The sequence below is a fragment of the Camelina sativa genome, chromosome 1, assembly GCF_030686135.1.
Source record: "Camelina sativa cultivar CO46 ecotype springtype chromosome 1, ASM3068613v1".
NCBI lineage: Eukaryota > Viridiplantae > Streptophyta > Magnoliopsida > Brassicales > Brassicaceae > Camelina > Camelina sativa.
In genome coordinates this window covers 12,949,036-12,972,025 of record NC_141880.1, presented here as the reverse complement: position 1 = coordinate 12,972,025, position 22,990 = coordinate 12,949,036, and the positions used below count along the sequence as shown (strand labels likewise).

The window sequence follows — 22,990 nt, the reverse complement described above, 5'->3', positions numbered from 1 at the left end:
GTTAAGATTGTGTTTTATGGTAAATTTTTGTTTATTTCGTTATTATTTGTTGATTGACGATTTAAAAGCGGTCTAAAGAAGCATAAACACCATCTTTGATATTAATTAAAGTCTCATGATTTCCTCTTCCCTCCACTATGACTCTATTCTTAACCACCGCAATTATATCAGTATTCTTGATTGTCGATAACCGATGAGCCACCACCACGTACGGTGGTTCGGTTAACTATAACCCGGTCCAATGCATCCTAGACCACACGCTGTGACTCGGCGTCTAGAGCACTCATGGCTTTATCAAATAGCAACACCTTAGGGTCTTTATCAATTGCTATGGCTATGACTACTCTTTGCTTTTTGCCCACGTTATAATTGAACTCCTCTTTCACCAACTATTGTATCATATTCATAGACCTACAATGGTAAGTAAATCTTTCAGTCTAATCTGAAACCATGGACTTAGGAATTATATTAACAATAACAATGATAGCTACTTTTTTAAAAACAATATGGAGCTTGCCATGAACCCTAACTAAGGTAGTGCCAAATAACATTGAGTAATCATAAGAGAAACGAAACAATTTTATTAACCAGAATAAAAATCGAAGATGAGTGTTTTTGCTGCGATAATTTAAACTTTCACAATCAACCAGAATCAAAATCGAAGATGAGTGTTTTTGCTGAGATAGAAAAAAAAAAAGATACGGAGTCCGAGAATGCTTACCCCTAAAATTAAAAGCCAACGAATTAGAGTTGATTATATATGGAACGACCGCTACATCACCAGATCTTGTCGCAGAGTGAAGATCCCCTCATAATACTCCCTTCCCCATTTCTGTTTTTTTTAGAGTAACGGCTGAGTCCTCGAGACATGGTGAAGCGGAGAAGGAGAATGAGAAATGTTAGATAATTTGAACGATGACATGAACGATGACATGAACGATGACATGTAATCAAAATTTAGGTGATGTGTATTAATTGTTATAATTTTATTGTTTGTTGATTTTTACTTATGTGTCAACTTTTCATTCAACTAAAAAGTTCATGTGTCAACATTGGAGATCAATCATTTCTACTTTTATTGTATTGATACCTTATATTTTTAACTTGAACTAGATAAAATACCAGTCCGAATATTTTTTATAAATTAATTTTATTTTATTATAAATGATCAGCAAAAGTTTATAAGGCATCTAATATTTGGTATTTTGCAATTACTAAAATTTTAATGGATATTTGTATACTTCAATAAATATAAGTGTAATGTACAGTCATTTTTAGTATTTACTTCCTCAGTTTCGCAAAAAATGTTATTTTAGAGAAAAAATATTATTTCACAAAACGTGGTATTTTATATTTCTAACGTGTTTTTAATGCTAATTTTATTAATTTATTTCTAAATTCAAATCTTATTTCATTGAATTTAAACCAATAAACACTTATTAAATAGAGTCAAACATGTATAATTCAACATTTTATTAATTTGTGTGAAATGTGTCAAAATAATTACCATGTATCATTACCATATTATTTATATAATTAAATTATTTTTATAATTTACTTAATATTTTAATCATTGAATAGTTTATTTGACTCTCAAACAGTGTTTTCAATGACATTTCCCAAAAAGCAAAACGCAAAAGTAAATCTGTAAGGTAAAATAAATTTTGTCTAAAACATCGAACATAGATAATAAATAATAAAATTATCAATTTAGAAGTGCTATTGTATTAGCAAATTGTCTCTCTACTAAATATCAACTTAGTGTTCAAGTTTACAACATCGAAACCTACTTTAATTTATAAAATTTAAGATAGACAATACAAATTAAAAGAAAAAAGAAAAATACTACTGAGAAATAAAGAGATGAAAATTTTATTAATTAATTTATGTGAATAATGGTAAATAAAATGTCTTAAATTAATGTGAATTGGATAACTAAAAACATGCATACTAGTTAAGAGAAAAGAAGATGACACTGGGTATTAAGAATGCCAAATGTAAAAAAAAAAATAGAAAGAAGGAACTATGCATTCCAACGTTGGTTATCATTAATCATTGTTTTGAACTAGCCTGTTTAGTTAACAAGACAACACAAACATGTATTGCCGATTTGAAACTAGACTTGGTTATTAATTGTTGAATAACTCTAACTCTCGTAGGAGATATTTGTCAGTACATTTAAACTTTGATACCTGTCAAGTTTTATGTACAAACTTATGGCCAAACTACTCTTGCCATTGATACATTCCACAACCTAGAAGGAACTATGCATTCCAACGTTGTTTTTAGGCTCTTCATTTGTCTCAGAGCAGGACTGTGTTGTATTAGAAACATGGTTTAATTTACCATCATCTGCAACTGCAGTTTTGTTTGAGATCAAGGTTGAGAATACCTTATTCAAATGCCTCAAGCAAAAACCTGACCTGTCAACAAATTTTGTTACTGATTTGATCATTTCCGGTGAATATAATGAACCAAAACACTTGCACGATTGGATCAATTTCACCACACATAGACTTTGGGATATAATACAAGAAAAGGTAATAACGCAGTAACTAAAGTAAGACCAAACAAATAACCAGATTCATGTCAAAAATTTTAAGTTCATAATCTGACACAATAGAAGGAAGAAGTTACCAATAGATCACAACAGTCCTAAAACCCTATTTCCAAGAAATTACTAAACCTCCATGATAGCATGAAATCAGATCTCTGTGCGAGTTATATAGCCTCAACAGACAAAAGACACTTAGCAGAGACAGAGAGCAAGGGAAGAGCTACTCTGTTCCATGGCAAAACAGAGGAGTCCACAGCACCTGAACGACCAAAGACTGATTTTGTCGCCCTCTTTCAATCCGTTAGCCTCAACGATGTCGTTCCACCCACAAATCAAATTGTAATTCCAGCTTCCTTTACCTGAATCTTTCTTCATCTCCCATCTCTTCAGCATCACACCCCACTTTTGAGACCACTGATCCACGAGAATCGCTCCCACTCCAATCTTCTTATTGTGGTTGATGTCTTCGTCTATGATTCTCGACTCCACAGGCGTCAAGAAGTCGTCTCGGTGTAAGTTGTTGTAAGGCATTGAGAGACGGTTCTGTGTTGGGTTTACATCAGTCACGAACAGAGTCTTCTCAAAGATCAGTTTAGCGTCTCTGGCTCCGTTCATATCTCTCATAACCTTGACAAGCCACTCAGGCATGTCTCTCGCCGTCGGTGATAAAGGAGCAACCTTTGCTTTCTTGTTTCCACCAGTACGCTTTCTCTCTTTCAAGGCACGTCTCTTGCGACTTGTGCTCCCCGGTACTAAGCACAAAGACAGATCAGAACATGGGGAATCAGGGTTTAGAGAGTCTTTGATCATCTCCGTCTTCTCGGACTCAGCCGTTTTGTAATCCAAGAGTAAGAGTTCAGAACTAGGGTTTCCTAGGGTTTTCGTCTCCGAATCATCAGCGGCGGTGACACATGATGAAGACAGCCATGGGAGTTGGTTTTGTGGGTCTTCGGTCTCATATTCAATAGGGAACTCGTTAAGATCAATGAGTGTTGAAGACGTAGAAGCTCTATTTAAAATTTGTTGTTGGTGTCTTCTATTCATCACAGACGACCTTGTTTTTCTCGGAAAGAGACAAAAGATTCTCTTAAGGGTTTCTTCTTCAGATAACATAACTGCCGCATCCACCAGCGTACAAAAATTCGACCACATCTTCTTCCCTGAAGTCGTGGGATGAACATCGTCGTGATACATACTTCTCATTCTGATCGTACCGGAGACTCAAGTTCTTCTGAGATTTTTAACAAAAGGAAAAAAAAAAGTCCTTCTGAAAGCAGAAACGTGAGGCACAATGAAGTTGGAGAGAGGTTAGAAACTGAGAATAAATGATAATGAGAGAGCCTCTCTTGCCTTATATAATACTGCTTACATTAAAGTTAGGGTTTTTGTGTCTTTCGTTTGAGTTTAGTTTGGTTAATTACTGTGATTAGTGACTAATTATAAACTGATAATTAGGAAACTTCTTGTCATTATTTTTAAACGTAAATAAAATGTCTAGATTTTTTTTTTACTTATCATTCTTTGACCATATTCGGATCATAAGTAACAGTAATGGAAAATACTATCCACTGGAAAAGAGATCTAACCTATATATATATAGCAAAGTTATTTAAATTAAAAGAAAAATGTAAAAACAATTTTTATCCACTGATCACTGAGGATTTCGACAAAACCTCTAAATAATAAATTGATGTTGTTTGAAAAAACGGTCCAGTGCAATTTACCATCTAAAAATCCACAATTTGTTTAAAAATAATAATAATAATTGTTATTACTTTTGTAATTTGTTGATTGGTAAAAAAAAACGTTTTTTTCCTTTTCAAAGCCCCTTTTTCAATGTCACCAATTGTGGCATGTGACTCTAATAGTGATTGTGAACAATAAATTTCATAAACTCTTTAACACCATCATTAATGATGATAATGAAACTAAAAATAATTATTATTGAAATAGATCTTAAAAGAAATAAAAAAATGAGAATAATTAATTTATAAAAATAAAATATGTAAAATATCTATATATATAATATATACTTGTGGAGAGTTTTTAAGTATAGGGAGGAGAAAAAATAAAGTTTTTTTTTGTTTTTGTAGCATTTGATGTTATTAACTATTAAGTAGAATTATTACAATAACCATCATGGAAGAAACATGTTAAACCATTTGGAACATAAAAATGAGTTACAAAAGACTGATGCAATGGTAGTGGGTTTGTAGCTAAATAATCTGCAGCCTTGTTGTGTGTGCGTCCTATCCATTTAAATCGCACATCCTCAAATTTAGCTCTCCAGTGTTGTATTTATCTGAACCAATTATGCATTCCTAAGTTGATTTTGATGCCTGAGAGAATGTTTATTAGTTCTTTACCAACAAAACTGCATTGCTTGTATTAGACTCTGACATTCACTTTCTAAAGCACTGTTAAGTGTTAACTTTCATACCCTCGCTTGACAAGCATTTTTGTATGCATTTTTTGTATGTATCTTCAAATAAAGTTTGCTTACTTTTATTTAAGAAATCTCTATAAACTCACACCAAATAAACTAATAAAATTGAAAATTGCTTGGAAAAAAACTTTTAATATTTTAAACTACATGAAACTAGCATTTGTTTGAATCAACATTAGATTGTATATGTTCTTATGATTATAAAATTCCATTCAAGAAACAAAAAATCACCATATATGTATGTTATAGTCATCATAACATGATCATAATTAATTAAATGTGTGTGTAATATGTGACAAACTAATATTATTTTAATATAGTAGGTAATATGTGATAAATTAATTTTATTATATTTATCTAACCTTAAAATGTTTACATAATGTTTACACTTTTCACAACTCTTTTCCCATACTTCTCTATTCCTTTTCCAAGTTTAAATCCATCGATTCTTTTATAAATTTGATGAATTGAAAATTTTAGAGTTTTTTTTTGTTTAGATTTACTTTACTTTTGAAGTTGAATATGTAACTAAAAAACTGAGTTTTATTGAATCGAACTAAACCAAGTTGAACTAAATCAAACCGAACACAATCCTAATCAAATTGTGAGTAGCATAGTTGAGTTGGGTTATAATTTTCCTAAAACAAAAATAAACTAAACACAAAAATAAACCGACATGCCCAATCCTGATTCTTTAAAGTTTAAAGTAACTCGAAACAAAACCAGCATAAACAGAGGCTTCTCCGAACTAACCACACAATAACCAGAATGCTAATACCTAAACATAAGAGATTGGATCACAGATTAGCATAGCTTCACCTCACGGTGCATTTCCGGATTGACCACATCTCTTGGTCGGGTCAGTTGGATGTATGGTCCGTTTTTGGCTTAGGACCGGAACAATGAAAGCCGAAGAAACCAAGTTTTCTGATACTGCGCCTCTGGATGTTCATGCTATTGGGACAAGTTCTACTTGCAGATCATGAGGTTCTAATAGTTTGGATTTGCTTTGTTCTTCAATGTAGGATTTGGTCTTCTCTGTGTTAGTAGTTGTTTTCGTGTCATAGGGTTTACTTAGGTGGTTTAAGAGATGATTTCATACCGAGTCGTGGTGTGTTATTTATCTCGTTGCAGTAAAAAAAATGCAATGGTTCTCGGTCAAGTAGCGTTGGATCCGCCTAGTGATTCAGGGTGATACTAGATTGACTCATTGCATTTGGTCCAATTCTATGGAGGGGAATTTATGTTTCTTTTGATTTGGATGTAATGTTTTTGGATAATGAATAGTTGATGTTGAGCCAAAAAAGAAAAAGTTTATAGTGACTAATTTGGTTCGTCCTCGAGATTTACCAAAAGGGAAAATAAAAGAAACGAGACTTTAAGGTTTAAGAAAAGAGACTTGAGCCTCCACCATGATGACATTCCGCATTCCAGGTTTCACTGAATCCTTCTTCACCATATCTTCTTCGTCTCACCTGAAGCTTTCGATCACTTGTAAATTATACCACAAAACGTTCTTCTTCTCATCGCCACAGCCTCAAAACCTGTCGTGTCCTAATACTATAACCACCAATTTTCATTCAAGCTTCCCAATGAATTGTCCCTCGGACAATTGTCGTCCTGTTCGGGGCTTGGTATACGGTAATACTCAATGGAGTTATGATGCGACATATGGTCCTGTGCAATTGATATGTAACCCTAGCACATGACAGTTCTTAACCTTACCAAAAGTGAAAAAGAGTTTTCGTGTAGTGAAAAGCTGTTTAGGGTATGATCCAATTGACAAATAACTCAAAGTATTGTGCATGGCCTACCCCTCTTCCCATCATATTCTAACATTAGGAATTGGGAAAAGTTTGTCATGGAGAATGATCAAATGTGATATACCACATTATGGTGCTGGTGTTGGTCCTAGTGATTATGGTCATGTATATGATGGGATATGCATCAATGGTGTGTTGTATTATTTAGCTGTTCTCTCTGAGTGCTTTTTAAGATTCCATGACATAGTTTTCTTTGATGTTAAATATGAGAAGTTCTTTTATATAAAGAGAGCTCAAGACATGGAAGGAAATCTTGAATCAACTGATCGGGTACTTGTTGAATCAGTTCTGGACAACTGCAAGGGTAAATTAGCTATGCTTCAGCGCAACTATTCTAGTAAAGTACTGGTATCAAAATGTGGGTTCTAGAAAACGCCGAGAAGCATCAATGGTCGAGGCATACCTACATTTTGCCTTCTCTTTGGTTGTATGCATTGACATGGACTAAGATACTCATTGCTGGAATGACTAACAGGGGTGAAATTGTGTTCTCGCCCGTCTGTAATTAGGATTATTTCTTCATTGTCTTGTACAATCCTGAAAGGAACACTATCACTAGAGTTGAAATCACGGGAATGGAAGCTTACAAGAATAGTGAAGCTTACATCTTTTTTTTTTTTTTTTTTTTTTGTAAAACTGTGAATTTTCATTAATGAAAATGATTGTACGAATACAATAGCTTAGATACATAAGATTCTTCTTGCACAAAAAAAAAATAAAAACAAGAAGAGATCTGTTATGGTATCTGTTATTCCTCTCAATCCAAATTGTATATATAACAGCTTGTGACACTAGTCTCCTCAGCGTTTGGGTTGAGATCGAGTCTGTGATGCCTTGCCAAGACGAAAGCGCATCCTAAGTGTGAAAAACAAAAGGTCTGTAACCTAGTCTCCGAGTCACTTCTAGCCAAATATCTTCACTGAAAGCACAACGCAGAAAAAGGTGATCTCTCGTTTCAGGAAGAGTTCCACAAATACAACATGAAGTCGAGTCAATTTGCATTCCCCAGCTTACTAGGCGGGTTTTAGTTGGAATTCTATCAAGATGAGTAAGCCACATCATGAATGCATGCCTTGGTATCGCACCTCTGTACCATACATGGGATGTCTAGGAGGGCGGGTGTTGCTTGTGTTTGATTGCTTCCCAAGTTTTCTTAGTACTGAACTGATTGTGCTCTGTATCCTCTACACTCCACACAAATGAGTCTTCTTCAGTGTTGGAGGTGGGTTGTGGTATTGTGGTCAGATGGATATGTAAGAGTTCCGCTTGTGAGGATCTCGCAGGGCGTAAGCACCATCCTGACTCATTACAGGCTTGAGAGACAGTACCATTTAGGGGTAGACCTGTTTGAGTTGGACCCGATTGTCCGAAGAGGCGTATCAACGGTCCAAGAGGGTTCACCAGTCATACCAAAAGCTAGCTTTCATACCTGTACCCAGTTTACAGCGGATAAAACGGATTGCGAGAGGACGAAGGTGGAGAAGAGACTTCTACGTCCAAGAGTTAGGCTTCCTTTCATCAAGGGACCAGAAAACCGCATCTTTAATTTTGTTATTTCTGATCCATTCTGCCCATAAGGAGTCTTTTACTGTGAATAGTCTCCATATCAGCTTTAGCATAAGAGTGCGGTTCCATTGGGAGAAGTTGCGAAATCCTAGACCTTCTTCTTCTTTGGGCAAACATAAAGTTGTCCAATAGACTTTTGCATTTGCTTTCTTACTTATGTCCCCATTCCACAGATATCTTGAGCAAAGACTCTCGATGGTTTTTAGACAACCTTTTGGAAGGATGAATGCAGAAACCCAGAATGTGACTGTGCCATATATCACCGTGGAGATCAGTTCCTTCCTACCAGCATATAAGACAGCGCACGAGCCGACCAAGAGGAGAATTTTGCAGTGACACGGTCAATCAATGGTCGATAGTCAGCAATACGAAGCTTTCTGTGCATCAGAGGGAGCCCTAAGTAACGGATTGGTAGTGAACCAAGATTGAATCCGAGAGATGCAATGCTGTCAGTTTCAACCTGGTTCACCCGAGCTAGGAACAGGTCCGTCTTGGCTGTGTTCATTTCAAGGACTGATATTTGAGCGAAGTTCTGCAGGACATAGTTGATAGCTACCAGAGACTCCCTTTTACCATCGAAGAACACCATTATATCATCAGCAAAAGCCAAGTGAGTAACATGGGGGTTCATTGCTGACAGGTGGTGGCCTATATGGTTGTTATTGTACGATTGGTTGAGCATATTCGTGAAAACATCCATTGCCAATGTGAACAGATAGGGAGACACAGAGTCTCCTTGCCGTAAACCTTTGGCTCCCGGGAAATAACCACAAGATTCACCATTTACCGAGACTGAGAATCTGGTGGTAGTTATACATTCTCTGATCAAAGCCACAAAGTGCGTAGGGAACCTCATTTCTTTTAGCACATTTAGAATAAATTCCCATTGTACTGAATCAAATGCTTTCTTGAGGTCAACCTTTAACATTCCTCTCTCGGAGATGTTCACTTGGTTGAATCCTTGAACTAGTTCCGTTGCCAATAACACATTCTCGACTAGGAGACGACCCGGTACGAAAGCAGATTGGGAGTTGGATGATATATCATGGTTTTTGTGGTTTTCAACCATGATATAAGGAGTCTTTTAGAGTCTTTTGAGTTGTTTTTAGGATGTTTTTGAGTCTTTACAGGTTTTCTAGGACTTTGGCACAAAAGGAGCAAAGTGGAGCAATTTGGATCATTTTTGAGCATAAATCTCGAAGAATCAATTTGGACTCGGATCAAAACAAGGGCATCGATCGACACCACTTAGGAGCATCGGTCGACACCCTCTTCAGCCGATGAAGAATCAAAAAATTGGAAGTTTTACAATTTTACCCAAAGTTTTCCTAAATTGCAACACAAGTCCCTGACGTGTTTTAGGACATATATATAGTGTTTCAGGGTTTTAGAAAACCCAGAAGTTTTATTCTAGCAAGTTTTATTTTTCTGCAACCATGTGAGATTTTAAGAGCTTTTGGGAGAGATATCTGAACTGCTTTGAGAGAAAAATTCTTGAACTCCCTCTTTACTCTTTCAATTTCAATTGCTTCTTATTCAGAATTATGTTTTGTTTTTCATTGAATATGTCTGAGTAGTTTGCTTGTTAGGTTCAGGGTTTTTCACAGGGATTTTATGAGTTATTAGATCTGTTTATTTAGGATTCTTTCTCTTTCTAGATTTTCATCATAAGTTGTTCTTAATGCTAGATCTTTGATTAACCATCTGGATTTAGATCTTAGTATTATTGATTGATATGAGAATATAATTGATTTTCCTGACAAAAACCTTTTGATGAGCAAAATTACTTCTTGCAAAGAGATTTGATTTAGTAATTCTGTGAACAATCTAAACTTGTTTTTAAAGCTGATTTTCAACCTATAATTTTACAAAGAGATTTGGATTTTCTGGTTTTAAATTTAGATAATATTTGCAGTGAGAACTGATTTATTTTACAAAAGTGTTTAGAGTTCTAGATCTGATTTTTAATTGCTTGAATCCTATTTAATTATTGATTTAATATTTTGTAATTTCCTGAGAAATTCTCTGGACCTAGCTTTTTGATCTGAGTCAAACGCGAGGCCACAACATGATAAAAAAACCTAGAGTTTCTGTCTCCATCCTCCAGCCAGTAAATTCTAGATTTCTGTCGCAAATATGACTCCTCAGCTTTTGCCAAGAGTGACCATTTTCTATGTGCTTCCTTCTCTAGGTGAACAGCTTGCGGCGTGTTTGAGCTTAAGAGGGACTGTTGACTAGAAAGCAGTTCCTCGAAAGCTTCTGCAGTTCTCTTTTCAAGGTTGGAGTAGTTCTGCTTGCTAAATTCCTTGATGATGGACTTGAGCTCCTTGAGTTTTTAGAGACATTTAGCATTTTGGAACAATCAAAGACAATGGCGTTCCACCAAGAGTTTAGCAGGATAACAAACTCTGGATTATTGTTCACTAGAGTCATGAACTTGAAAGGCGTTTGTGGCTTTGGCTTCAGAGTATCCAAGAAGACACAACACGGACTATGATCTGAGAACCCTGGTTTGCCGAAAACACCTAGTGATTGCGAGAACTCTTGAAACCAGATATCATTTATCAAAATTCTATCGAGTTTCTTTGCTATCGGGTCCACTTCGTACTTGTTGGACCATGTCAGGGTGTTTCCATGGTAGGGGAGATCTGACAGACCAAAGTTAAGCAAATAGTCACTAAACTCACGCATGCCTCAAGTTGAAGTAACTGAAGTAGGTTTGGAGTGCTCATGAGGGAACAAGATTTGGTTAAAGTCACCAATAACCATCCATGGTTTATTGAGACATTGTTGTGAGACCGCAAACTCTTGTAGCTCTGTCCATAACACCTTTCTTTCATCACTACAAGTTGAAGAGGCATAGACAATAGAGACCACTATCTCCTTTGTGATGAAGGGAAGCTTGATCAAACAGGATACCATCTGGAGAGACTTTGAAAGGATGGTAACCGAATCCGACGGGTGCCACAAAAATCCATATCTTACCCAACTCTGAGTATTCGTAATTATTCGCATAACACCATCCTGGGGCCACTCGAGAAACAAAATTGTGAGCCTTAGAGGTTTATGCACCTTTAGCCATTTCCGGAAGCTTCTATGCTTTAATGGGTCATTAAACCCTCTTACATTACGACAAAAAATATCCATAAAAAGGATATGAGTTAGAGGATTAGAGGGCCTCCAGCCCTTGCTCTTGTACCTTTCTTCTTGAGGAGTCTCTTAGAGATAACCTTGAGGAATCTATCATCTTCATCATCTGGGTTGTCATCATCACCAGATATATTGTCTGGGTTAGAGACTTCCTCATTGGTTACACCCTTAACCTCTTGGTAAGGTAGATGGGAGAAAAGGTTTGCAGTTAGGTCTACACAAAGCTTCCCCTCCTCATGATTCAAACCTTGTATAGAGACCCGGTTTTGGCCTTTATTGTTTTTTACCGGAGATGGAGCCTTAGTGTTAGATTTGCTTGTTTCTCCAACTTCAATCACAGGTTGTACACTCTGTTTGGTGGTCCTTACCGGCTGACTTGCAACATGTTTCGATTGGTTAACAGGGGTAGAAGCCTCTACCAATGGAAGTTGGCTTTGGATAGGGGCCTTACCTCTAGACTTATCTTTCTTCGAGCGAGGGCATTCCACAGTGACATGTTTGACTGAACCACTGCTCGAACAGGTGGGAGGGGCTAATGAACATCGGGATATTGTATGTCCTACTTTTTTGCAGTGACTGCAAAGGGATGGGAGCCAAGGGCTAGATACTCTGATTCTCTTTATCTGGCCTGATTCAAATCTCGCGTTGACGGCTTCCGGGAGAGGTTTGCGTGGATCAATAACTGTGTACACCTTAGCCACTTCCAGGTTTATAAGCTTTACTGTATGTGGGTGCAGACAAACTGGGTGACCCACCTGTCCTGCGATGTGTTCAAGACCTTCTCTGTTGAAGAATTCTAATGGCACTCCATGGAAGTCCAACCAGAGAGGAACTTGTGACAGCTCAGGTCTTTTAGGAGTGACATCAGGAGACCATTTCGCCACAAACATAGTTTGGCCATCTACTTGCCAGAGACACTGACTGAGGATTCTTCTACGAGTGTTCGGACATGGAACCTTGAAAAGGAAAGAGTTACCTTCCAATTCTGACACAGAATTGTCCCAAAACTGCCTGGTCCAGATTCCATTAACAATGGCGTGAAGAGCTCCTCGAAGAGGTGGTTCTTCGTAGACTTGCCCGAGAATGAAACTGTCCCACAATTTCTTGTTCTTCTCGATTACGGAGTTGGGAATTGTAACACAAGACTCTCCTAAATCTAAGACAAAAGGGGTACCTTTATTTTCGAGATGAATCGAGGTGCTTTTTACTAGATTCTTCCAGGGATGGTCCTCGCCTTCTGGGGGAGACTTTGTCGAGCCTATCACTGTGGTTTTAGCTGTTGAGGGGGACACATGAGTGGTTTCCTCAAGTACAACGGCCGCAACCGGGGTAGCTGTGGGTAAAGGGATTTCAGATCTAGGGTTTGCCGATTCTGCTGCTGGTACCACGGTTGGGGCAGCGTTACCGGGATCTGAGATTTAGGTCTTGGCTGGCATCTTGGTAGATGCAGGCAAGTCTACAGGTGAAGAAGAGACGGACGATGCGTGGGGAAGCCGCGAAGGGGTTTTTTCTTTGGCTTAGGTTTGCCCATAAGTGGCGGTGGTGACTGACGCCGAGATCGGCGAAGGTGTAGGGAGAAACAAGAGGATCACGTTTTTTGGGAGAGAAGTCAACGTTTTTTGGGAGAGAAGTCAATGTTTTTTGATAACATGTCGTACTAGCTTACGTCTTTTTAGACCATGGAGAGGATCTGAATCTTCTGGCAAGTATTAAGGACCCTGGGCTCTAGCACACTTGTATGGTGTTCATATATATATATATAGATATATATCTAACTATTAGGCAAGTATATCTAGCACACTTGCTTAAATTTTTATTTATTTATTTATTTTTTTAACATACCTTTCATTTATACTCCATAAGCGAAACGATTACATGGTACCTCCGAACGAGAAGGACCTAAAACAACTGGGAAACCTAATTATATACATAGAAACTTGGCTAAAAAATACACCAAACCAAGTTATCAAAAGGGTAGGAGCTGGAGGGATGATCCGATGAGCCATGGTAAGAGGGTATAGTTGAGTCCGGAGGAGTTGGTTTATCTCTAGCAGAATAATGGAAGCAGGACGAGCAATTGCAGTGTGGAGTCTAGAGTTACGCTCTTTCCAGATACAATAAACTAAAGCTTGGAAAGAAAGACGCAAGATCAAAGCTATGCTCTTGTCCCTTGATGGACTCTTTAGCCAAACAAGAACACTTTCAAAGGATTGAGGTGGTGAGACTCTAGCCCTTGCGGTGAAATATCTCCAAAATTCCGCTCCATAAGGACAGTTGAAAAAGAGATGTTGTCGTGTCTCATCTTGCAAGTTGCAGAGGAGACACGTCGAGGGAACCTGAAGACCCCAGCTTATGAGCCTATCTCTTGTGAGCAATCTGTGTCGAGAATTCAACCAGGAAATGAAAGCATGCTTTGGGATCCGACCTTTGAACCAAACCGACTTAAACCATTCCACTCGTTGACCTGTAGGATATAGATAGTTCCACGTTTTTGCTGTGGAGAACACATTTGAGGGCTGACTGTCACCCACTTTCCATAGGAAACAATCATCATGGGCATTAAACTGAGCATTAACAATTGAAGGCAAAGGAAGGCATGCTTTTACCAACTGAACAATGGGGTTGCGGCTGCGGCTAGCCGAGATCCACCAGTGACCATTACGCAAAGCCTCTCTAACGACAACATCCTTTGGGAGACCCGTTCGACTGGGACCAAGATCACCAGTAATGTCGACCAATGGACCCAACCCTGTCCAGTTATCATTCCAGAAACTGCAGGTTTTGCCAGATCCAATCTCACAGACTATAAACGGTCTCGCTAGAGGTCTAAGCTTGCAGAGGCACTTCCATATCCAACTTTCTGAAGTCGTGTAATTGAGATCCCAGAAACATTGTGATCCTATCAGATTCTGTTTGACCCAAGAAACCCATAAAGAACCTCCTGATACAAAAATGAGCCAGATTAGTTTAATCCCCATCACCTTTTTCTAATGCCTTAGACTCCTAAGACCCAATCCTCCACTTTTTTTTGGTAAACAAACTGACTCCCAACTGACTTTAGCACCTCTCGCTGAATTTGGAGCTCCACTCCATAGAAAGGCACTACACATACTTTCTATAGAGTCCATACACTGATTTGGGAGAAGAAAGATGGAAGCCCAAAACGTAACCGTTGAGTATATAACTGACTGTATTAGTTGCAGTCTGCCAGCGAAAGAGAGGTTCTTTACCGTCCAAGAGTTGAAACGGCTACGAATCCTGTCGAGGAGAGGTTGGTAGTCTTGTTTAGTCATCTTCCTTGTTGTGAGAGGGACCCCCAAATATCTAACTGGGAAGGAACCTCGAGAGAGTCCTGTATTACTGACCATTAGGCGATTCGACTGAGAGTCACTTCCATCTAAAAAAATAGCTGACTTACTCCTGTTGATCCCTAACCCAGATTCTCCCTTGAACTCCTCTAGGATGCTTAAGATTCCTTGTAATGAGGATTCATTACCGTCGAAGAATATTAAAATATCATCAGCAAAGCTGAGATGGGTCACAAAAGGAACCGAGCACATGGGATGGATCCCAAATCGGTGAGTAAGGACTCCTATATCAAGCTTCTTTGATAGGACATCCATGGCCAGGACAAAGAGAAGGGAGGAAATGGGATCACCCTGCCTTAATCCTTTCTTACTTTCAAAAAACCCAATTAGCTCTCCATTGAACGCAAGGCTAAAACTTGGAGTCATGAAGCACTGTGAGATCCAGCCTATGAACTGATGAGGAAGGTCTAGAGCATGAAGGACATTGAGAAGAAACTACCAATTCAGGTTGTCATACGCCTTATCTAGATCAACTTGGAGACAACCTCGTGAAGTTGGACCCTCTGAATGGAAGTTCGTGACTAGTTCAGAGGCTAGAAGGACATTCTCACAGAGTTGTCGACCCTGTATGAATCCTACTTGATTACTCTGCACCGCCTCTGCAATAAACAACTTCAGTTTCTGCTTCAACAGTCTTGAGATGATTTTATAAACGGTACTACAACAGGAAATTGGTCTAAACTGTGTTAGAACATTAATTCCTGGGATCTTGGGAATCAAAGCTATGGTTGTAGCATTGAAACTCCGAGGGAGGTGTCCAGAGGAGAAAAAATCCTGTACCGCTTCGACAATGTCTTGGCCTACTACGTCCCAAGCTTCCCACAAGAATTCTACTGGGAACCCGTCAGGCCCTGAGACTTTGCTTTTGGGCATTGTAGCTACAGTTCTCTTGATCTCTTCTGGGGAGGGGAGGAGGAGAAGTTGAGAAGCTAGAGTCGGCAAACAGCGGAAAGGCATCAACTCCTTGATATCTTGTACTGACATCGGACTAACCTAAGGGTCTTCTGTACCCAGTAAATTCTGATAGTAGGAGACCAACATGCCTTTGATCTGGTCAATATTGTGGATTCTGATGTCATCCTCTCCTCTCAGATATTTGATACTATTATATCTCAGATTAGCAACAACAAATTATAAGAAGAAAGCTGTGTTTGAATCACCTTCTGCCATCCAACTGATCCTCGACTTTTGTCTGTAAAAAGATTCCTGAGCATCCGCAAAGAACTTCCATTTCTTCCTTGCCACAAATTCTTCTCTAAAAAGAGTTTCAGTAGGAGAGTGCATAAAGGACGCTTGAATCTGCTCTAGATTCTCCAGGGCTTCCTTAGTTCTTTGTTGTATATTCCCAAAACCTTCCCTGTTTAGGCGTCGACACTCAGCTTTGACTTGTTTCATTCTCTGTGAGATGGTAAAGAGCTTTGAACCGACTGCAACTGATTGGCTCCAAGCTTGACGGATAGTATCCATATATTTAGGGTGTGTTGACAAGAAAGAGAAATACTTGAAGGATTTCTTACTTCTTTCCAGAATAGCAGAAGTGGAAGTCAAGGATGGAGAGTGATCCGAATCCCCCGGAGGATCAAATACCACCAAAGAATCTGGAAAGGCGTCCCGCCAATGCTCGTTAACCAATACTCTGTCTAATTTCCTCAGCATTGGATCCTCTGGTTGACCATTAGACCAAGTGTAAAAAGCTCCCCTGCTAGCAAGATCCGATAGATCATTTTGCATAAGGCAATTAGAGAACTCTGACATACCAATGAGAGGAAGAGGATGCGGTATAACCGAGAGGTGTTCACTTGTTGATATGATCTTATTAAAATCCCCCAGGACCATGAGAGGTCTGTTTCTGGCCGGTGATTGCTGAGAGAATAGGGATAACTCCTGCCAAAGATCCCTCCTCTGAGTTAAAGTATTGAAGGCATAAACAAAAGCCACAGAAAATGATTCACCTGTTCGCGGGTTGAAAACTCTACAGAGAATAACTTGAGCTGACTTATATAGACAAACTACCGATATGGTAGGATCCCACACTACCCATATCCTACCATTAACTGCAAAATCATAATTGTCCAATCTCCTCCAACCTGGGAGACATGCTCCTTCTACAAAATCTGCATTATCCACTAATACATGCGTTTCCAAATTACCTCCAATAATAGGCTTATTCTTACCAATCCAGCCTTGGACATACCGCTGTCTTGAGAAGCTATTCAAGCTTCTAATATTCCAACAGAAAACCGTCGTCATCACAAAAACAAAATAGACGGTGGTTCTATGCTCTCAACAGAGCTAGCAAGTCCTAACCGAGGGGCTACCCCAACTAGGCTCTGAGCTGGAAACAGTGGGAATTGCCCTATACTTCTCTGAACCTGAGAGTTTCGACTGACGAAGAGCTTGGTCTCTCTTTATACTGAACAGTCTTTTAGCCTCAAACTTGGTCAACTTCTTACTACTCAAAGAACCAGGGAAACTTGTCATCTTTGTTGGCTGCTCATCACTCAGAGACAGCATGTTCAAACTTCCTTTTGAGCTACCGACTTATTTCTTCTTACCTTTAGACCGAGACTTAGCAGTTACGAGTGCCCACTCTCCCTCGAGTTCTGGTTCAGAAGAAACTTTAACAGCCTCTTGACTCTTCCTCTGTCTACTCTCTACGATCCAGGGCTTTACAACCTCCTGAGTTGCTTCTGACATAGTCTTGTCCCTCACATGCTTGTAGACTTTTTCCTGCGGTGGAGTACTATTACTCCGACCTTTTGCTCTCCTCTGGCTAGCAACTCTTACACATGTCCGTTTGTGAGACTCTGTAGCCGACTCCAAACCAGTAGGAGCTACCTTAGCATTTGTGGAAAGATCAACACCGGATTGCAGAGCGGATACATCAGGGTTACACAAGGGGATTTCAGTATTTGCCACTACAGAACCACCAGGAATAAGACCCCTAATTCCTCCAGATTCAATCCTTCCTTTCATCAAAGGATGTGGACAACAGTTCAGGATATGTCCAAATCTCCCACAGTTACAACACTTAGGTGGGAGGCGTGGATAAGAGACTGTGACTTTCACCGAGTTCATTTGAGAGTCCCTGACTATAATGGTTGTTGGTGGGGTTTTCTCCAAGGAGATTTCGACCTTCACCTTTGTTTTCCCAAAATAGTACGGATCCAATTTCGATTTCTCCGTATGCAGAGGCTCTCCAATAACACTCGCAATAACGCTTATCCCATCTAGCGAATACATTTGAGGGGGTACATTGTGGAGAATTGCCCACGTTGGTGCTGTTCTGAGATCCTGTGATTCCAACGAACCATCAACTGACCACGGGTAAACTGAGACAGCCACATTCCCGGCCTGCCAGTACCCCACTTGAAGAACCCACTCTCGAGTTGACACACAGGGGATCATAATGAGGCAAGACGTATCAGATGTGATACGAATGACAATTTTTCCAAACTTACCACAAGCAGGATTTAGATCGGAGAAGATTTTAGCGGCTGGAGGGATGCGTCCATGAAAATGGGCAACAATATGCCCCTTCCACTGGTCTGCCGCCTTGAGTAACACTGATTCCGGAGGTTGAACTACCGGAGATCCATCTTCCATGATGACCAGCGAGGATATTTTTCTAAGGTTCCTAGGAGACGCCTTGAACCGCTCTGCTTGCAAGGGAGCTGTGGTAGAGGGCACATCTAGAGAAATTGAGGATGGATTCGAGGAATTTAGCGATACACTAGCGAGTTTTGCGGATGCGGGGCACGGCGAAGCCTGAACTATGGTTCCATCCAAAGCCGGATCTGGGGGATCTGTTGGTGCAATCATCATAGTAAGGTAGGGTTGATAGGAAAAATAAAGAAAAAGGGGGGGGGGGGAAAGAAGATTCTTCTCGGCGAACGGCGAGAGGCCGATCTCCGGTGGGAACTCTGCCAAGGAGGTGCAGAATCGCCCTTTTTTAGAGAGAGAAACTTTTTCAAAAAGAGAGTTTTTCTTTTCACTTGCTTAATTTACAGCATATATATCTAACTTATGGCAAGTATTAAGGATCTGGGCTCTAGCTAGCACACTTGTATGGTTTTCATTAGTCCTGGGCAAATAAACCGAACCGAAACCGAACTGAAATTTTGGTTCCGGTTCAGATTCGGTTAGTGGACAATAACCGATTGGATAGTGGTTCAGCTATCCATGGATATCGGTTATTCACCAAACCGAACCGATATCCATTCGGTTATCCAAATCAAACCGAACTCATATTAAACGAATCAAAAATATGAGTTTGCTGAGAAACTAACCTTGGACTTCTACAAACTTGGGCATGTGATGTGGCCACTGCGCCACGTCGAAGTATTGATACTTCAATACGTTTTAATTTAACTAAGGTAATAAAAATTATACTAAAAACCAAACCAAAATCATATATATTTAGACCAAAATACCATAATGTTTTAAATAAACCAAATATCTAAAAGTTTTTAGATATATTTGTTAAATTATAATTAAATTTTATTTAAAAAAAATATTTTTTAAAAAATATTGCACTGTTTTGGATACCCGAAACCGAACCGAAAATAACCGAAACCGAACCAAACCCGAACCGAAATAGTAAATTAACCGAATGGATCCGAAACTCCTATATTCGAAATACCCGGAACCGAATGGATATATCCGAACCAAACCGAATACCCGAATGCCTAGGACTAGTTTTCATCTATATCCTCTTATCGGTTCAAAACAAATTATTTTACTTTGGAGAGCAAATGTGTATTAATTTTTAAATTTTAATTGGCTAGCGGTTTTAATTGATGTGTAACACCAACTTCATTGAAAAAGCTGTTGTGTCATCTAAACCAATGACTTTTACTGTATTGATACCAAAACAACATTAACTTGAATTTGAAATAATAAACTCAATTTATTTGAGAAAACCAATCAACTCAATCTGTATCATATCAATATTTTACCGAAAATACAAACAAGAAACATATATGGTTATATATGCTTAAACAATATACAAAAACTTAGATATATATATATATATATATATATATATATTTGAACAAAGAAGTTAGATATATATATATATATATATATATATATATATATATATATATATATATATATATCATATCAATCCCTTATATAATAAAACGGAAGTACACAACCTTTTTGTGTAGACTATACAATATGGATTATAAAATTAATTATTTGATTATTTGATAGGTTATAGGTTATATGGGTTGTAAACATTAGTTAAATCTCAATTTCAGATCTTCTTAATAAAGGATATTCCAAAAAAAAAATCTCCATAGAATATTTAATTAACCATATATAGGTAACAAAATCTAAAAAATTAATCACTCTTCCAGAGATTAAGAGTGATTTTCAATTATACTAGCAACAAAATCTCAAAAAAAAATTGAAATCCTCGTATTTAGCATATGATTTTATTGCATAATGTTTTATTCACAACAACTTTTAAAAACAATCACATAATTTTTATTTTATATAAAAATTACAATATAAATAAAAGGAATTTCAACCCGTGCTTAATCTAGTATTCTATATTTGACAATGATAAAGTGCAATATACAACAAATAATATCCTACATAACTTGCTTATTTGAAAATATAAATAATAGGGAGAGAAATCCCAACGTATTTCCTTTGTGATTACATAAGGAAAAAAAATCATAACATTTATTTGTTATAATATAACAACCATAATTATAAAAATATAAATTTAATAATATTGGTTGTTATATTATTTTGCATGGTAGCATGGATTAATATACCTATTATTATTATTTTTGTATATATTTTGATAACTAGCTAGGGAACATGAGATTCTATAATATTGGATGTATCTTCAAGAGTGATTGAAATTGGTTCAACCAGCTAGGTTGCTAAATTATGTATATTATACAATTTTAACTTTCCCGATAGTTAAAACAATTTCACAAAATCTTTGGCTTATCTGAACAATTTTATAAAATTTAGGTTTTTTAGTCATTTTTCTCTAAACTTTATTAGTTCGTCTGTATATAAAGAGTCGGCAAAAAAACATAAAACCCTAACACAACAAGTATCAAAACCACCGACACTTTCTTCCTTCGAAGATCACAATGATGATTTTGGAACTTCCAGAGGATTTGTTAGAGGAGATATTCTGCCGCGTTCCTGCTACATCTTTGCAACGGTTACGATCCACTTGCAAACAATGGAACCTTTTATTCAAGGACATGAGATTCACAAGAAAACACTTCCATAAAGCCCCAAAGCAATCTTTTTTTTTTTTTGATAACTGATAATTATATTACTAAAAGAAACTTCAGGTTTACAAGAGTTTATATAGGTGACTACAGCCCAAAAAAAATTAAAAAGCCGTAAGTTACTGGAGATTAAGCTTCCAATAGGAAAAAAATGATTACAATAACCTAAAAACCTCAGTAGAGGTGCGTGAGCCATTTGAGAAGGAGCCCTTTGCCTTGTTTGCTATGATGAGCTAGGAGGATGTCTCTGATTGTTCTGTCAAGAAGTCTGAACAGAGAGTCCGGCGAGACAGGCGGTCCACCATGAGTACGAGAGTTGCGTTCCTTCCAAAGGAGGTAAACTGTAGCTTGGGAGACCAGTTTCTTGAGCATAGAGGGTAAACCTGTCGAGGTACCTAGGAGCCAGCTGATCAAGGTTTGCCAAGAGGTAAAAATGAGATTAGGGAGACCGAGTCTAGTGAAAACTAGTCCCCACAGCTGGATAGCGTATTCGCAATGCATAAACAAGTGCTCCATGTTCTCAAAACCGTTGGAGCAAAGTTGACAATTTGTGTCCGTAGTCATTCCCCAATTTGTAGTCCTCGCTTTTACCGGAAGTCTATTGAGATTGGCAACCCAGAACGTGAAGGAATGTTTGGGTATACCTTTCTTAAACCAGATAGCTTTGTTCCACTCTTTGATCCCTGATGCAGGTCACAACATATTTCAGGTTATTTTTGTGCTGAAAAAATCTTTTCTTTCACCTTCAGGTCCCCAGGTATAAGAGTCAAGTCCTGCAGATTCCACTGGAGGATTTAGCTGGAGGAGAGAAATCCGAAGCGATTGGAGAAGGGGATTTCTAGTCATGTGATATGGAAGTCTCCATCCTTGAGGACCAGTTCCCTGGATGACAGTTGCTTCCCTGGGAATGCCCATGAGTCTCGGACCATCATGACCTATAACATCGATCAGAGGTCCCAACTGACTCCAATTGTCAAACCAATAGCTAGTCGTTTTCCCATCCCCTATAGTGCACTCTATAAGTGGCTTTACTATAGGTTTCAAGGCGATTAGGAATTTCCACATCCAAGGTAATCTTTTATTTTCATGTTGAAGAAGTTTGGGTTTTCTTCGATCAACATCAATCTCCACAGAGTTTTACCTATAGAGTTCACTAGTGAACTTAGCCTAATACACCCTTATTTAAAATTAGATCTCATTATCTCTAAATACTGTTACAGTTCTGACGGCTTATTGTTATGCGTCAGCATAGATGCTATGCTCGTGGTATGGAACCCGTGTACCGGTCAAACCAAGTGGATCCAACACAGATTGACTGGCTACACCTACACAATGGGCTACACCTATGCTCTTGGATCCTATCAAGACAAAAAATCTGGCAATAATAGCTACAAAATATTGAGCTACAAGGTTTATGGTGACCCTGAATTCGAAATTTATGACATTAACTCAAATCTATGGAGGAGTCTTGATGGATCATTTGAAGGTGGAACTTAGTTTCCACGTAAAATTCTTGGTAGATGAGGAGAAGAAACTCTTCTTGTTTTCTCAATACGCAATACAAAATGGCAAAAACATGGTATACATTGTTGGAGAGGACAATGAAGTTAGGGAAGCGGCTTATGGAGACGAATATAGGCTATTTTTGTTTAATTATGTTCCAAGTTTGACTCAATTGCAGTAAGGTAATGATTTAAGCAAAGCCTATTAGCAAACCTCTTTTTTTTTTTTTTTGGTTTTTCTTTACTTGTTTAATTCACTGTTTGGTGTTTTCCCTATATTCGTTGCTTTGTAATATTAACACAGTTTTTTTT

At 38.1% G+C, this 22,990-nt stretch overlaps 3 protein-coding genes and 2 pseudogenes across 3 annotated transcripts; 1 reads left to right on the top strand and 4 right to left on the bottom strand.

Annotated features, from left to right (window-relative positions):
* Nucleotides 1–2,749: 2,749 nt before the first annotated feature.
* On the bottom strand, nt 2,750–3,858 carry LOC104790158 (B3 domain-containing protein At5g24050 pseudogene; annotated as a pseudogene).
* A 6,751-nt stretch (nt 3,859–10,609) lies between these two features.
* On the bottom strand, nt 10,610–13,391 carry LOC147949856 (uncharacterized). The gene is made up of 4 exons (XM_087510923.1): nt 13,385–13,391; nt 11,592–12,953; nt 11,267–11,416; nt 10,610–11,040 (listed from the first exon to the last, which is right to left on the bottom strand). The coding sequence occupies exons 1-4, from the start codon at nt 13,389–13,391 to the stop codon at nt 10,610–10,612; spliced, it is 1,950 nt and encodes a 649-aa protein (XP_087367049.1).
* A 22-nt stretch (nt 13,392–13,413) lies between these two features.
* Nucleotides 13,414–15,894, bottom strand: LOC147949855 (uncharacterized). Its single transcript, XM_087510916.1, has 3 exons — nt 15,411–15,894; nt 14,227–14,441; nt 13,414–14,151 (listed from the first exon to the last, which is right to left on the bottom strand). The coding sequence occupies exons 1-3, from the start codon at nt 15,892–15,894 to the stop codon at nt 13,414–13,416; spliced, it is 1,437 nt and encodes a 478-aa protein (XP_087367042.1).
* A 147-nt stretch (nt 15,895–16,041) lies between these two features.
* LOC147949854 (uncharacterized) lies at nt 16,042–17,160 on the bottom strand. Its single transcript, XM_087510910.1, has one exon. It carries the CDS (start codon nt 17,158–17,160, stop codon nt 16,042–16,044), a length of 1,119 nt encoding a protein of 372 aa, XP_087367036.1.
* A 3,869-nt stretch (nt 17,161–21,029) lies between these two features.
* LOC109126548 (putative F-box protein At3g25460 pseudogene) lies at nt 21,030–22,673 on the top strand (annotated as a pseudogene).
* Nucleotides 22,674–22,990: the final 317 nt, after the last annotated feature.

What these genes read in the sequence shown, in the direction of transcription:
- LOC147949856 (XM_087510923.1), bottom strand. An exon ending in GAGACTCCTCAAGAAGAAAG is followed by an intron (nt 11,417 to 11,591) that starts GTACAAGAGCAA and finishes GAGTGGCCCCAG; the next exon opens with GATGGTGTTATGCGAATAAT. An exon ending in TCATCACAAAGGAGATAGTG is followed by an intron (nt 11,041 to 11,266) that starts GTCTCTATTGTC and finishes TTGGTCTGTCAG; the next exon opens with ATCTCCCCTACCATGGAAAC.
- LOC147949855 (XM_087510916.1), bottom strand. Translation starts at nt 15,894, where the DNA reads ATGTCAGTACAAGATATCAAGGAGTTGATGCCTTTCCGCTGTTTGCCG. An exon ending in CACGAACTTCCATTCAGAGG is followed by an intron (nt 14,442 to 15,410) that starts GTCCAACTTCAC and finishes AGAATCTGATAG; the next exon opens with GATCACAATGTTTCTGGGAT. An exon ending in GAACGGGTCTCCCAAAGGAT is followed by an intron (nt 14,152 to 14,226) that starts GTTGTCGTTAGA and finishes CCCATTGTTCAG; the next exon opens with TTGGTAAAAGCATGCCTTCC.
- LOC147949854 (XM_087510910.1), bottom strand. Translation starts at nt 17,160, where the DNA reads ATGACGACGGTTTTCTGTTGGAATATTAGAAGCTTGAATAGCTTCTCA.